General features: G+C 39.6%; 1 protein-coding gene across 2 annotated transcripts in view; it reads right to left on the bottom strand.

Moving 5' to 3' along the window:
- Positions 1–16704, bottom strand: part of FRMD4A (FERM domain containing 4A) — a 490170-nt gene extending 473466 nt beyond the window's left edge. Inside the window, exons 1-2 of one of the 2 annotated variants that reach the window (XM_042468233.1) lie at positions 16619–16704; positions 15874–16014 (exon numbers count right to left, since the gene is read on the bottom strand). In XM_042468233.1, coding sequence (XP_042324167.1) covers positions 15874–15918 — 45 coding nt within the window. In that variant the 5' untranslated portion in view covers positions 15919–16014; positions 16619–16704. Of the gene's footprint in view, positions 1–15873; positions 16015–16479; positions 16561–16618 lie in introns of those variants that run through there. The other variant, XM_042468234.1, reaches the window with a different exon arrangement.
- Positions 16705–16971: the final 267 nt, after the last annotated feature.

Genomic DNA, 16971 nt, shown 5'->3' with positions numbered 1-16971 from the left:
GCTCCCTGAGGGACACCAGATGTAAGGGACCTCATATCAGAGCGACAGTCCCCCAGCTCCACCATCTGGAATCTGCCCAAGAGGTAGGAACGGAACCACTGCAGAGCAGAGCCCTCGATACCCAACTACCTCAGGCGATCCAGAAGGATACCATGGTCGATGGTATCGAAGGCCGCTGAGATGTCCAAGAGCACTAACAGGGACACGCTCCCCCTGTCCATGCCCAGATGGAGATCATCAACTAAGGCGACCATGGCAGCCTCAACTCCATAGCCCGCCCGGAAGCCGGTTTGCAATGGGTGCAGATAATCCGTCTCATCCAAGATCCCCTTGGAATGAGCCACTTGGAATTAGACAACTACAGTATTCTACTCAGGGAATGAAAGGACAAGAAGAGATGGGGTCACTTTTATACTAAGAAAAGATGTGGCAAAAGCAGTCAGAATATACAATGCAAAATCAGATTGAATCAGTAAAACTCCGTGGTAAACCTATGAATAGCATCATAATTCAAGTATATGCACCAACCACAGAGGCAGAACAGGAAGAAATTGAAAGATTCTATGAAGGAGTACAGGAAGAAATTGATAGCACACCAACATAAGATGTCAAATTGATCATTGGAGATTGGAACACAAAAACTGGATGCGAAGATACAGTAGGCAGATTTGGATTAGAAAAAAAAAACAAAGCAGGTGAACATCTGATAGATTTTTGTGAAGCCAACAACTTCTTCTTCTTCCTTTTATTATTATTATTATTTGTATCCCACTCTTTCTCCAGCACTGGAACTCAGAGCGGCTTCACAACATTAAAAAAAAAACAGTACAATTTATTCATTCCAAATACATTTTTAATACAATCAGAAAGAAGACTATACACATGGACATCACCAGATGGTCAACACAAAAATCAAATAGTTTATATAATTGGAAGTAAAAGATAGCGGAACTCTATACTGGTGGCCAAGTCTAGACAAGGCATTGATTGTGGCACAGATCACAAATTACTCATATCAAATATAAGAGAAAGACTCAAGAAGAAAACAAAACCAGTGATTATACCAAATATGATCTAAATAATATCTCAACGGAATTTACTGACAACATAAGAAACAGATTCGCACTACTAAACATAAATAGACCAAGAACCAGAGGAACTATGGTCTGAAGCCAGGGACATAATAAAAGAAGAATTCAAACAGACAATTTCAATAAACAAGAAAGAAAAAACCATGGATGACAGAAAAAACACTATAAGCAATAAAAAAGAAGAGAAGAAAAACAAAAGGGAGATAGGAAGAAACTAAGAATTATGAATGCAACAGTACAATGGCTTGTGCAGAAATATAAAGAAAATTACTACAATGGCCAATGCAGAGAAATAGAAGAAAACAACAAAAAGGGAAGAACAAGAGATCTATTTCACAAGATCCAGGAAATGAAAGGAAAATTCAAACCAAGAACTGGGACGCTGTATGACAATAAAAATAACATAATTCATGACCAGAAGAGAATAAAAAGACATTGGATGCAATACAAGAAGAATGGTACAAAAGAGATGACAAAATGAAGAACACATGGAATGAAGAGCCATAGGAAGATGAATTCTAAATTCTAAAAAGTGAGGCAGAAACTACAATAAGAGAAATAGTGAAAAACAAATCACCTGGAACAGATGATATTTCAATTGAACTGCTGCAATCCACATTGACAGAGTCAACTCTAGTGCTAACCAACATATGTCAACAGCTATGTAAAAAACCCCGATGGCCAACAGATTGGAAGCAATCAATATACATTCCTATCCACAAAAAGAGAGATACAAGAGACTGCAGCAACTATAGGACTATAGGACATAGCAAAATCATGCTCAAAATTCTGCAACATAGACACCAACCATACCTGGCAAGAGAAATCCCAGAGGCTCAAGCGGGATTCAGGAAAGGAAGAGGCACTAGGAACTACACTGCAAACACAAGATGGCTAGTGGAGCACACCAGCGAATTTCAAAAGAAAATCAGCATGTGCTTTATAGACTATAGCAAAGCCTTTGATTGCATAGATCATGAAAGGTTATGGGATGCCCTCAAAGAGATGGGAGTGCCAACACATCTAATAGTCTTAATGAGGAATCTGTACTCAGGACAAGAGGCTACTGTCAGAACAGAACATGGAGAAACAGAATGGTTCCCAACTGGCAAAGGGGTCAGACAAGGCTGTACCCTTTGATCGTATCTGTTCAACTTGTATGGAGAACATAGTATAAGAAAAGCTGGCTTGGACACAGAAGAAGGAGGAGTGAAAATAAGAGGAAGGAATATCAACAACGTAAGATATGCAGATGACACCATAGTACTAGCAGAAAACCTTAAAGACCTGGAACATGTACTAAGGAAGATCAAAGAAGAAAATGCAAAGGCAGGATTAAAGTTGAACATAAAGAAAACAAAAATAATGATCACTGAGGACCTTCACAAGTTCAAACTAGACAATGAGGAAATAGTAATAGTAAAAGAATTCCCATACCTGGGATCAAACATTGATAGAAATGGAGACTGCAGTCAGGAAATCAGAAGATTAAGAATGGGGAGGGTGACTATGAAAGAACTAGAAAAGATTCTAAAATGCAAAAATATACAGTTCAATACAAAAGTTAGAATCAGACAAGCCATTGTGTTCCCTATTACCATGTAAGGATGTGAGGGCTGGACAGTTAAGAAAGAAGATAGCAATAAAATCCATTCATTTGAGATGTGGTGCTGGAGGAAAGTGCTGAGGATCCCATGGACAACCAAAAAGAACAAACAAATGTGCCCTAGAGCAGATCAAGCTGGAAAACTCCCTGGAAGCTAAGATGGCCAAACTGAGGCTGCCACACTTTGGGCACATCATGAAAAGGAAGGACTCAGTGGAAAAGACAATAATGCTGGGAAAGATAGAGGGAAGTAGGAAGAGAGGAAGGCCACATGCCAGATGGATGGACTCTGTTAAGGAGGTCACGGGTATAGGGTTGCAGGAATTAAGCAGAGAAGTGGAGGACAGAGGGTCTTGGAGATGTCCCCATCGAGGATAGTTAACAACAAAAGTACAGTAATATAATGTAGTAGGGTTTTTTTTAAAAAATTAAACATTCTCAGGATGCATCAACACTGTAGAAATAATAATAATAATAATAATAATAATAATAATAATAATAATAATAGGATTTATTTAATAATAGGATTTATTTATATGCTGTCCAATCACTGGGAATCCAGGCGGCTTACAACAGAGGGATAATAGGCTTAGAATCTTTTTTTAAAATGCAGTTTGACACCATTTTAATGGCAATGGCTACATCATACAGAATCCTGGGATTCACAGTTTTATGAGGCACCAGCTAAAGACCTTGTAAGACTACAACTCTCAGGATTACATAGAATAAAGCTACAGCACCTAAACTAGTGTCAAAGTCCATTATTTCTAGTGTAGAAAATGCTCAGTGTTACAATTATCTACTTTCTGTGACTGTGCTTTATACTGATCTCTTTTCTCTCTCTCTCTGTAATTTTCATTATTTAGTAATGAGAGTTTAACAGATTTAATTTAAGGGAGGATTTTTAAAAAATTAATTGTGACTGAAATTATGATATCACTGCAGCTGAATGTGATCCAATCAGCATTAACGTCTTCCATAGTGAATGGTGTTTGACCTCCACGACAGATTTCAGAAAGATACATATTCTCAAAACAAAGATGGTGAAGTAATGAGTCACGTGCATATTGAGATTTACTTATATGTATAAATAAAATTACCATTCCTTTTCTGCAAAAAAAGAAGAAGCAAAAAGCAAAACAAGTACAACTCATCAGTGAATATCAATTATGTGTCTGCTGCATGACTGAGGCAGATGGTACTTGAATGGCATATCCTTCCTAATGGTTACAGACAACTGACACAAGCCAGTGTGTCACTTTGAAATATCAGCAGAGGGGATACACCAAGAAAAAAAATAGTTGTCTTACAATCTACTTCATTCTAGGAAGGAATACACTATTGCCTAGCCAATAATGATCTCACCATTGCACATCCCATATGAAGTCCAACCTGCTGTCAAATCCGCAAGAGAAAGCCTAATTGACCGAAAGACACAAGAGTGCATGGACTCAGCTTTGTCATGTCCTTTCCAAAGAAGATGTACTATAAATGTGGCATTAATTGAATCATCACCACAATTGCATCCCCCCCAACAGTAACTCTTCATCATTGCCAAACCCACTCACCCCATTTTAGTTCCTTAAAACGAAGGGAAAGCATAAACGCTAATAGTTATGTTGCAGTACCCATGGCAACCCATTCCATATAGAATGCAGCAAAGACGTCCTTGATGAAACACTCCCTTTGGAACTGATGGCAGAAAAGTAATGGGCCAAAGCATTATTTTTAGGCAGTCCGTGATTAATTGGAAAATACAGTGAGCTTTGACCATTAAGCTTTCATTGTGTTCCAGTTAATCAGAGCTAGAGAAGGTGAAGCTCAATTATTCCAAGGCTGTGTCCTTGTTCCTGCTATAATACATTAAGTGCAACACACATTTCAAACAGGTACTAGTCTGAACATATGTTAAACAACAGTCCCTCATTACCTTACACAAATTATGAAGGGCAAAATCCAAGGAGTCAAAAAGAATAATGCAGGTAAATGGGTAAGAGACTTTATGTTAGTATTTTAGATGCATCCTACAGGAGGTCGCTCTTAAAGAATGAATTATCCTTGGATAATTCACCTAAGAGAATAAAAAGTGAAATTTCATCTAGGTTGTACAAATTGGTGTTTCTTTAATAAAAATAAATAAATCACCATAACAATTACCTTTTTGGAAAAAATAAATATATCTGTATTTATATTAGAAGATGACACATTACTTTCTAGTTAATTCTTTTAAATTTTACCTTGCCAAGCACAGCTAAAAATAGGTAAATGTCTCTAAACTACCCAAAAAATCCAAATGACCCCAAATATTCTGATTTCTGGTTTCTAAGGTTTTATAAATGAAATATATATATCAGATTTAAGTATCATGGAGACTGTACAGAGAGGCCAAAATAAAGCTGCTTCGGGTAATTATGGAGATATGCTGTTTAAATGATGCACGTGTCCTAAGAGGGCAGAAGCCGCACCAAAGCCATGCTCCAGTCCTAAGGAGTGGAGTGCAGCTTTTGTGCAGCTTCTGGACTCTTTAGATGCATGTGTCATTTAAACAGCATACCTCCAAAGTGACCCGAAGCAGCTTTATTTTGGCCTGTCTGTACAGGCCCATGGTTATCTTTAAGAGGGTGCAGACTAAGAGCTACTCAAGGCCAAAAGTAGCATTGACAACCCTGAATTAATGCCTAATTTCCTGAAAGGTTGCAGGGAAAAAGGTGAGAATGCTGTATTCTTAAAGACACAAGGAGCTAGGCTTGGGTGATAGACTGGAAGATAATTTCAACCAGAAAAGTACCACTGTTAGCAGATCACTTCAGCTTTGCATCCTCAGAGTTTCCCAAAAGCTTTAATGAACATTTTCGTACAGAGGCATATTGACTGCTAGGCATCAAGGGTATTCCCACCCATGGTTTTCAGTAAGATTTGCCTGCATACAAAGCTTTTTGGCTTTGAAGAGATTCATTAAGAGCTCCACCATGCCTCTGCCAACACGCATATCTCCTGTGGTTGAAGGCAAGCCAGTAGGAATTTTAGCTTGTGTAGCCAGCATGATGCGGTCCAATGAGCATTGGATCATAGCTCTGGAGAGCAGGGTTAGACTCTCTAGTCAGCAATGGGAAGCCACTGGGTGACCTTGGGCAAGTTACAGGTTCTCAGCTTCAGAGGATTGGCAAAAAAGAAAGAAAATAGGCAAAGGGTGGTGCATTCAGATCATCACAAAAATCTATATCTATCTAAAGCTATATGTATTATCTATATTTTATACTATATTTTACCTCTTATTAAAAAGGGAGCCATCTCTGGAAAGGCAAGAGTGCAATCTGTCCTGGAAGCACCAAACTCCCACTACTCTCTCTTCCATCCAGCCTTTAGTGTGAGCCAAAACAGTTATGTCTGCCATAATTATGTAGGCTCTTTGCCATTGTTTTTTCTTTGCTTGATCATTTAGATCTTTCGTTGCGTGTTTTTAAGTTTTACCCTCGACTTATCCAAGAGTCATATCAAAATCCATAATTTTGCCCCCAAAACCTCCCATCGACTTATACACGGGGTTGACTTATAGTCGAGTATACACAGTACACTTTTAAAAGAACTTATTCTTAACTAAGGACTGGAGAGCAGCTTTGGTGCAGCTTCCAGACTCTTAGTGCATCATTTAAACAGCATACCTCCAAAGTGACCTGAAGCAGCTTTATTTTGGCCTGTCTGTATGGGGACTATGCCACAGTTACAGATAAATCACAGTTGTGACACTGTCTCTCATTATGTTACAAATCCAAATGTAACTTTGTTACATCACAGATTTTTGTAGGGGAAAGGAACTCATTATTTGTAAACAGTTCTTTTCAAGCTAAGTACAACACACACACACACACACACACACCATTTGACCACACAATTAGAATAACCATCGCCTCCCAAAAACAATACTCTACAGTGACTCGCCACAGGTCAGCGTAGAGGGGTGCCCCAAAGAAGAGATACAAGGACTCCCTGAAACACCATCTCAGGCTTGGCCAAATCGATCACCAACAGTGGTCCGCCCTGGCATCACACTGGGAGGCATGGAGACGCACTATCCACGATGCTGCAGCCTTTTTTTGAAAACTCACGCCAAATGAGTCTCGAAGAGAAATGACAACGCAGAAAGAACCACAACTTGGAAACATCATCCAAGGAGACATTCTGCTGTGCTTTCTGCAAACAGACTTGTTTAGCTTGGATCGGCCTTTTTAGTCATAAACGTGCTTGTAGAAAGCGTGGGGTGAGTCCTTTCTGAATCTTCGTTCGCAAAGAAAAGCCAGAGAGAGAGAGAGAATAACCACTGTCATTTCTGCTTACACAAAGTACAGTGCAACTGTTGTGAAGACAGGCAGAGATCATACTGAATGGCAGGATTTTAAGTCATGGGGCCATTCGTAGACCTTTTACTTCCATCAAATAAATACTGATTAAAAGGCAAGTTAACCTCTGACAATATAGAGGTCAGGTCCCTTGAATCTCATTCTATGAGAATACCATGATGCTGTCGCAACCAAGCTCAGCTGACATAACTTCCCATGCCATTCAATACCCTTTGATCAATATGTGCCTTTTGATGTTGAAAGCCTTCCTGTGGGTAGATAAAATGAAGGTAAGAAAGTAGGTTTCCAATAGCAGCCATTCTAATTGTCACTTTGTGTTCTAACCACATGAGAAATATGATAGCCCCTTTGCAATGAAGTTGAATATCCTAGAGCAGCTGAAACACTGAGGTAGACAGATATAATCCAGATGTCAACCAGATGATGATATGAGAGAGTTACCTTTAGTATGTAGCAGTCTTAATTTCCCAACCCTGAGGATGTGCTACTACTTATCTCCTGTAATCTAAGAAACAGAAAATGCAGATGAATTTTGTAGCAATTTTGAGACTACCTATGCAAAAGAAATGGTAGATTAAGCATTTGTAGACTTGGTCTACTTCCTCAGATGCATGGAATGAATCAGTGCCTAGGAAGGAATAACAGAAATGCAAACCTTGTGGGACTGGTGATGAGGTGATAAGTTCACTTTTAACTAGGGATGTTGAGGGTCAAAGGCTGGAGGAAAGATGTTGCCTGAGGCAGGGTGGGATGACCATTTGAATGGTGGAGGGAGGTTTGGGATATGGTATGTGCAGGTTGGGAATCAGAAAAGGGATATATATGATAAACTGGCTAAGAGCATCCTTGTGAGACTGGCATGTCAACTAGTCTTAACATATGTATAGTGTGCCAGGAAGCCAAATAATATACAGTCACCCTTCATTTCTCGTGGACTTGGGATCCACATTCTTGAATAGGCGTGGAGGAGCAACCTCCGTTATCGTTATTGTCAATGGACAATATCGTCAATGGTCATGCCTCATTCAAGCCTATGGGGCTTGAATACATGCTAATTTCTATTTTTGCAGGGGGAGGAGGGAGGTCCAGAACGGATTCCCCGCAAAAACAGAGCGTCAACTGTATTACGATCCTTGACCGGAACTCAAATGCTAATGTAAGAAAGCTATTAAGTATCAGCAGTCAGGTCCATGTAGGGTTACCAGACTAGTATTATCTCAGCCAATGAAATTTTAGGGCCAAAACATAAGATTTCAGGGCCTACAGGGCCTACTATAACAGTGATGTTATAGGGAGTGGGCCTGATAGCCTCCAATGTGTGGCAGAGGCAAACCAGGAAAAATGTGGCCAAGCAATATCAATTTGGGCTGAAGATGGCAAAAGTTATTAATGAGAAAAAAAACTAGGAGAGACTGCAGCAGTTTGCTTTTGTCTGAGCTTATTGGGAAGGGCAAGATTCCACCCTCTCCTCTCCTCTCCTGCTATTGAGTTAAATGAGTGGAAATAACTTTTTCATTTTTAATTCAGACTGCAACAATTAAAGTACGCTGAGGGCAAAGGTGGAAAATTGGAGTGGAGCAAAATTAGGACAATTTAAAAGCAACTGAAAAAGTGGGATGTCAAAGGATTAATTGGGACAGTTGGAGTTCATGGGCCCTGGTGATGTCAATGACTATGATTTATTCAGCATTTAAAGAGCTGTACAGAGTATGCATTAAAAAATTTTAGAAAAAAAATCAAATGAAGCAGAAAATACACACAGTTTTCAAGGCAATTCTCTCTCTCTCTAAGATTTGTCTCCTTTGTCCTGATGACTGTGAAAGAGGGTCCAAGGCCTGTGAATCAGGACTGAATTATGACATCTGAGAACTCTAGGCCCAGAGAATCTACCTACCTACTCTGTTCAGTGCTCTGGAATGGTCGAAGTTTCAAGTGATCCAGAAGATGATAATAAGTTATTCCTGTATGTGATATGCTTCCTCTATATTATAGGGCACAATGTCCACATGTAAAGGAGATTCCAAGGGTAAAAAGCTTGAGAACCATGGTATTAGACCCTGGACTGCCTCTGGACTCTACTTTTGGTTTGTCATTGCTGGGATACCTCCTCCTGTTTGGATCATGCTGACCTGAATTCCTTGAACTACTTTTGATTACTTTCCAGAAACCATCCAGTCTTCGCCTTGGCAGAAACAAGGCCACACCTCTAGAGTAGAGTGGGAAAAGTGTTGCTGTGGGGATTGGTGCCCCCCCAAATGCATTTGAGGCTCCCAGACCTCTCAACACCCTCCCAAAATGTGCCCACATCCTCTATTGAGTATGGGTGGCAATTTCACCACATTTCTGCCCAACTCAGTTGTTTTATGTCCAGGAGAGGCATTTCTAACAATGGGAAATGAATGGGTAACATGTACTCATTGTTAGCACTTTTCCTCCATATTGAATTGCCCATCTTGAACTGTGTTGGAATCTTTTTGCTTGGTGTCTCTTTCTTGGTAGGAGTTGGAGTCTCCCTATGCAACAGCATATTTTACTTGTTCTCTACAGTTTTTGCAGGTGGGAAATTTAGACATGCAAAATGTCATGATGATATATGCTGAGTATCTCTTATCGAGAATTCTGAAATCCAAAATACTCCAAAATCCAAAACTATTTTCATGTGTGGCAGAGACAGTGACACCTTTGCTTCCTGATGGTTCAGTGTAAATGAACTTTGTTTCATGCACAAAATTATTTAAAATATTATAAGGTAGGTATACAATTATTTTCAGGCTATGTGTATAAGGTATATATGAAATATAAATAGATTTCACATTTAAACATGGGTCCAATCTTGAAGATATCTCATTACGGAAATGCAACTAGTCCAAAATCTTAAAAATCCAAAATTCAAAACCCTTCTAGTCCCAACCATTTCAGATAAGGGAGACTGAACCTGTAGCTGTACTTTGATATGTTTTCTCATGCTAAACTAATCTTGATGGTTAATCCTGTTTTGAAAATTGAGCAGAAAAAAAAATTATATGGAAGACTTGGGGTGATACAAAAATTCTTAGCATCAGTTGATTGGTTCTCATGATGAATTTCTTAAATTTGTTGGATTAAAGGTGAGATATGATCTGCTGGCTTCAGCCAAATAGCAGTACTTTTGCTTACAGCGTAGGTGGGTATTTAGGTGTATCCTACTACCATGTGGAAACACTAATCTGAGTCTGTGCAAAAGGGGAAAATAGAGGAGCCTACTATATTTGTTTATAAATATTTATTATTGGCTATAAATATGATGGTCTGAGCTTTAGAAAAGATTGGAATAAAGAATTAGAATGGATAGCTCAGTTTTGCCCATCCAACAGATCATGGCTCCATCCCTGCTATCTATGGATAGTAAATTCTTTAGTTCTAAAGGAAAAAACCCTTGCTTTGTGTATATTGAATAGCACAACATTGATTTAGCAACGGTTTAAGTACATCTGCCAACTGCTGGCACTGTAGTTCTCCTCCTGCTTCTCAGATAGTTTCCTTTCAGCAAAATATTATGAGTCAAATTTAATGGGTTTTACCGCACTCTTTGAATTTTGTGGCCTTTGACCTGTATCACCCATCTTCCATATTTTACTGTTTTGCCAACAGAAATTGATTTTCTGCATCCTTTCAGTGTTGCAGGGTCATAAATCTGTATTCAGTTCTATTTCACTTTTTTATTAAACTTCCCCTCCAATATGATTTTTGCATGATAAAAACCAAAACAAAAATATGTCCATGCGTTCAAAATTGTTGAGTTACCTTTGCTATGGTTCATCTCAAACCTCTAGTAGTAATAGCCTATAATAAAAACGATTCTCCTTTTTTAAAGAAAAACAACATGGCATGTTGAGAATCTTGGCACATAATATGATAACAATGGTTCATTAAAAGGCAAAACAACACTGACTCAGCTTTCTGACAGGCCAATGAGGAGCTCCTGGGAATAACTACATAGGCAGATCTTACTCCCAGATAGCAAATGCAGAGAATCCTCTTCTAAAGCTATACTGCAGTGACAGACCTATTCACAGACACAGCAGTACTCCCCAATGGGAAATAAATAATGCAATGCAGTTTCTGAAAATGGAGTGATGTACTACACTGCAAGTACAATGGAGCCTTGTTATATGCTGGGGTTTGGTTCCAAGATCCCACATGGATAACAGAATCCATGGATGCTCAAGTCCCATTAAATATAATGACATAGAAAAATGGTGTCCCTTATAAAAATGGAAAATCAAGGTTTGATATTTAAAATTTATACTTTTTATGAACATTTTCAAACCGTGGATGTTTGAATCCGTGTATAAAAAATCAGTGTATAAGAAGGGCCAATTGTACAATGCTTCTTACTTCTGTTCATAAGAGAGTATACTTGCATGCAAACATAAACAGATATATGCAAAGGAAAAATGATTTATATCTAATTTAACATCTTAGCTGGCCACCTGGTTTGCCTGTATTGGGATAGGCATCCGCAATGGGTGACAGTGGTCAATGTTTGCCACTGTGTACCCACAGCCAGCTTCACAGCCACTTTTTACAACTCTTGGACTAATGTGCAGATCAAAATTTAGTTATTTTTCAACTCTTGTTTTACTAATGGGCACAATCTGTTCAAATTACTGAAATCAGGAATGCTAGACTTCAGACACGACATGCCATTAATATACATGATGATATGCCACCTGTACACGAAGTTATACAATAAGGAGCTACAAGCTGAATTTCAAAAGTGAGGAAAGCAAAGATAAAAGATAAGTGAATGGGGGGGGGGGAAAGGGCAAATGCAATTTGGAATGATGGGACTACTTTGCAGCTTTCCAGGATTCATGTGCTGTGTGATGTCATATGAATGCCAATGCTGTGTCAAACTAGGCTATTTTTCATAGAATCATAGCAAGAATGTGAGTGGAACTATTAGTACACCTTGGATAACTGCATCATTTGGGGATCTATATCTCCATATTTTCATACTTATCATATAGCGGGCCAGACATGTTCTTAAGAGGTCACTTTGACCTTTGGAGAACCAGGTGAATCTTCTCATGGGAAGGTCGTGGAGATGCAAAGACATGTGGAAAGACCCAAGGAATACTGAATGGATGTACTAATAAAGCTCTCAGATATCCTTTTGTACCATGAGACAAAGGCGAAGCCAGCTCTTTCTGCCTATCCCCTGCTATGCTCCCAGCCAACTTCACTGTCCATTCATACTCGGGATGTCCTCATCCAATCACTTTTTTTGTTTAGTCCATCAACCAGTCTGGAATCCCATTGTCAATTTCTGGGAAAGGCCATCAAGTCGTACCTTGCAAGACAGCAACTAGCACCCTTTGAGGTTAGGATCTCCAGTATAATACTGGTCCCAAAACCTAGCCTGACTGCGCACATGGTACATATACAGTTGTTTCCCAGTCTGTGCTATGTGTATGATCTGTGTTGCCCTCAGAGCCCAGTAAGTTGCTGGTAAATTGCTTTGAAGAAAATGTGGGGGGAATCACACACCAAGCCTTATTCATAGAAGCCTGCAAGAGAATGTAGCTCTTTTGAACATGCCTTAAAAATATAATTCCCTGAAAAAGCAAATGCCTAAAACTGCAGTATGGAAGAATCCTCCATTCTCTTGCTCAGCTCAGCTCCTCCTTATCCAACTAGCTAGATAAGAAAGCCACCTCCCAGCATTCAATCACTCTAATCATGACCAAGCAACTGATTCAGCAACAGTGCAGTACTTCAAACATAGCAATGCAATGATCAGCAATGCTAATAAGGAGGGGAGGAAAGATGTAACAGGAACCTGCTTGGTTCAATAGGAAAAAGTGGCAGCACTCATCTAAAGGAAATCCTTTCCCTTTTCCCAAGGATAAGTTATTCATTCAGAGGTTGGATGGCCATCTGTCGGGGATGCTTTGACTAAGAGTTCCTGCATGGCAGGGGGTTGGACTGGATGGCCCTTGTGGCCTCTTCCAACTCTATGATTCCTGTGGAGAAACATGTCTGAGCCTAGGGACACTGTTTTAGGACCTACTGCCCACCCACCCAACATTGGATGATTCCGGTCACAGAGCTTAGGACATTTACTTTGGGGGGGCAATACATCCCAGAATCCCCTCTCCAGTCAGCATGGCAATGCCAAAAAAAATTTCCAAGCTCTGGTGTTTCTGAGCTGCAAGAATCTGACATTTTCCTGAAGTCCTTGCGATAACAAGTCCTCTCTGCACTCATTTGTTCCCCTCCCACACCTTACACACACACACACACACACACACACAAAACTGTAATAAGTATTTTGCTAGTTGCTAAGATACATCTACCATGGCATGAATATCCCATTTTGTTATTAAAAGCCATTTCCAGAGACCTCTCTCTTGGGTCAGGAATATAATATCTATATTGCAGCAGTGTGACAGTATAAAGGGATTCTATTAGCAAATCTCAATGCAAGATCAATTATGGAAGCATTGTGGAGAGGAAACTATTTACAGATGTGTTTGAACTAGGTGGGAACTGGGGAGATGAATGAGAATTTTGTTTAGAGTTTATAGCACTTTGAGAAAAAGAGAAGGGAAGGAACTAGGCAGGATTTCCTCTCGACTGATAAAGTGCGCTTTCCCCCACAATACTAAGATGATGACCTTCTTAGCAATATGAAACTTGGCATCTCAACAGTCACATCTACCTATGCCAAGTAGATTCACAGCCTGGTACTAAATACAGGAAAGTTATTTAATGCAATGGTCTTGTCTCCTTGCAAATGTGGTTTGTATTGCTGGCCTAGAATTTATTCATACATGCATACACATCATTTGATGACTTGTGTGTGTGACTGACCCATGACCACAAGCCAAATCACATTCTGTGTGTACATTAAACAACACATCAGTACAAAATACAACACTTACCAGCAGGATCAAGTTTACATATTGAAGTGAGAGTCATACTGTGATAAGAAACCAAGGAATGGTACATGCATATGAAGTAACCGAGTATCATTGGTACATGTAGGCTATCAATTGCTTAGAATTTTGTGCATTAATGTACCTGGGCTGTAGATCAGCCAACATGAAAAGAGAAGTGATGCAGCCTGGGTGTTCTGACACTTAAACACAGAAGTTTAAATTTATATTATTTGAATTGGCAAGATAACAATCTCCTGATGACGTTGTGTTTACACAGCCTTATCACTTGCACTAAGAGAACAACCAACACCACAAGACCTATACTGTAGCAAGCCAGCTAGTTAAGGGGAACATGTTCATAATGTATAATGCCTGAAGGCATATTGTCTGGATACCATAATTATGTGTACAATTTTGTTACGTTACTTGAATCAATTTGCTTTGTACAATGAACAAAAATGTGGGAATGATTATGACAGAAGAGCATGAGGATAGATGTTTTCTTATCAATGTACAAGCAAATAAAAGCAAAAACAAACCACCAACAGCCATTCACTGCAAATCTCATGTCCAAACCTGTACTTTGAATTTATGCTCAAGCATTTGTTCCTGCAAGCTGTATCAGGACTTTAAAAAACACACTTGAAGTCACTGATCTCTATGCTGGTAAAGCACTTTGAAAACCAGGATGTTAAGCACATATTTTGGCATGAGGTTATAAGAAACAACACCCAGAATAAAGTCTTTCGAAGAACCCAGGAAACACATCACTGGACACGATGGTCCTTGATATAATAGCCAGTGGTATGTGTAAATACAAACTATCCATAAATTTAATATAATGTTTAGTAATGGATGTAAAAATTGCTCTTCTCCATCTGACCTTTGCTAGCCATTGAAAATGCCACAAGGCCATTATCCTAGGCTTCTCATCATGTCTGCAAATACTGTGTTCCAGGATACCATTTCTAGCTCCACCAGAAAGCAGAGATCAATACATTGCTCCTCTTCTGTTTGCCATCCTTCCCATTTCCAGCAAGGAATTAAAAAGATTAATTCAACATTTGAAAAATCCAATACTGAAATTATCCCTGATGGCAATATAAGAAGGAAGGAAAAAAATGAATGAAAAAACCCTGTATAATTTAGAACTCAGTCCCATAGGATATTCAGGGCTTTATTTTAATTAAAGCCAAAAATCACTCCCTCTCAGAATTCAGCCTCCTTGTGCTATACAAAATGAATCTCCCCTTGAAGTGGCATACATTTGGAGAACGATGAAAAGTGGGTCAGTAGGTCCACATGCTGTGGGAAATAACTGAACTGTACACACCATCCCTGCTTACACAGTCAATAACAGGTTGTGCTTGGCCATTAGGTATTCCAGGTAATGGACATGCATCAGCAGCCTAGAAACCATTCTCTGGTTGCTAACACAACCATTCCTAAAGGCACCATTAATTGTTAATAGGGACACATATGTAGGCAGGCAAAGGCACAGGCCCTTGGTGTTTATTTCCTGAATAATGCAGAAATCCAGGCACCCATATAAGAAAACATTGCATTAGGCTATTGTAAACCATGGGCTATTGTTACTAACATTAATTAACACTTGTTAGCTGTCTTTTTTTTTTATCCAAAGCATCCCAAAGGGCACAATAACAATATGACAGCCATACATTTAAAATTTGATACAGGCTGTTAGCATTATCGTTGGGTTTGGTGATCACAGAAGATCGACTACCCCATCACCTTCCTTGACCATTTCTCACACAAACCTACAAAATCCCATCACCATCACCCACCAATGTAATCCATCAACAGTGACTGTGATCTCGCACCTGCAATCCACACTGACCATCTCAAGCTCAATATTTCCTCTACTCACTTACCATCAACAAGCTCAGAGCCGACTCAGGGGCTCGCTGTGCAGCCATCGTCTTGTCCTCTTGCACATAAATCCTCCCTTGGATTCAGACAGATCCTCTTGGCCCTCTTTCAAGGGCAAAGCATCCACAGGCAACTCTTGCAGCCTATAAACATAGAAATCCAAAACTAAGCTCAGGGAGAAAATTATCTTAGAGAAGAAACAGAGGCTTAAGCTCTTTCCTTTTTAATTCTACAAGGTAGAAACAAGCCTGAGCTAGGCCAAATTTTACACTGGAGAGAAAAGAGGAATGGAGCAAAGAGGCTGCAGGAGAGGGGGGAAATCAGATTGGAATCTGCAGGACATATTTGAAAACAACAACACAGTAGGTACACAGCATTCATACCTAACACACACCTTAACATGTTTAGTTAAAACTACAAGAATGCTCTAAAGTCTCCCAATCTCAGCATGGAAAATAGAATTAATTGCTTTTAACTGCTAGGAGCATAATTTCCATTGTGAATCCGGCTACTGCAACCCAGATTTTATCCTTTTTCCTTTAGCATTTCCTCTTCCCCACCAATACTACAGTAATAATGCAAAAGAAGGAAAATACATCACAACATACCGCTTGCAAAACAACTGTCTTCTCTCTTCCCCCAAAGCAACGTGCTTCCCTGTTTAGAACGCAAGCGTCTGCATAATCCAGACATGAGCAATGACAGAGCAAAAAGCAAGGAGAGCAAGCGCTCAAGAGCAACATTTACCTTTATTATATTTGAATGACAACTCGGGTATGCGTTGACCCTTTTCACCTTACTGAAAGGAGAGGGGGGTAAACTATTTCTCCTTCTTGTCTCCAAATGGACTCAGCTCCCCATGGAGCTAACACACTTACAAGAAACATGTAATTACTCAGCCTGCCCTGTTAGTGTTCTGATCACGCCAGCTGTACCGCATGCCTGCTGCAGTCAAGCTTCCTGTTCTTCTCTGACTCCTCTGCTTTCATAGAGAGATGCATGTTAAAATTCCCTGTGATGCTCAGATGGGCATCATAAGGCTAACTGTGGGGACAAAGGAGACCACTAAAGGTACAAAGAGCTTGAAAAGAAGCTCTTTC

The sequence above is a fragment of the Sceloporus undulatus genome, chromosome 5 (assembly GCF_019175285.1).
Source record: "Sceloporus undulatus isolate JIND9_A2432 ecotype Alabama chromosome 5, SceUnd_v1.1, whole genome shotgun sequence".
Classification (NCBI taxonomy): Eukaryota; Metazoa; Chordata; class Lepidosauria; order Squamata; family Phrynosomatidae; genus Sceloporus; species Sceloporus undulatus.
Note: the sequence above shows the minus strand (reverse complement) of the source record. Positions and strands in the feature narration are given on the sequence as shown.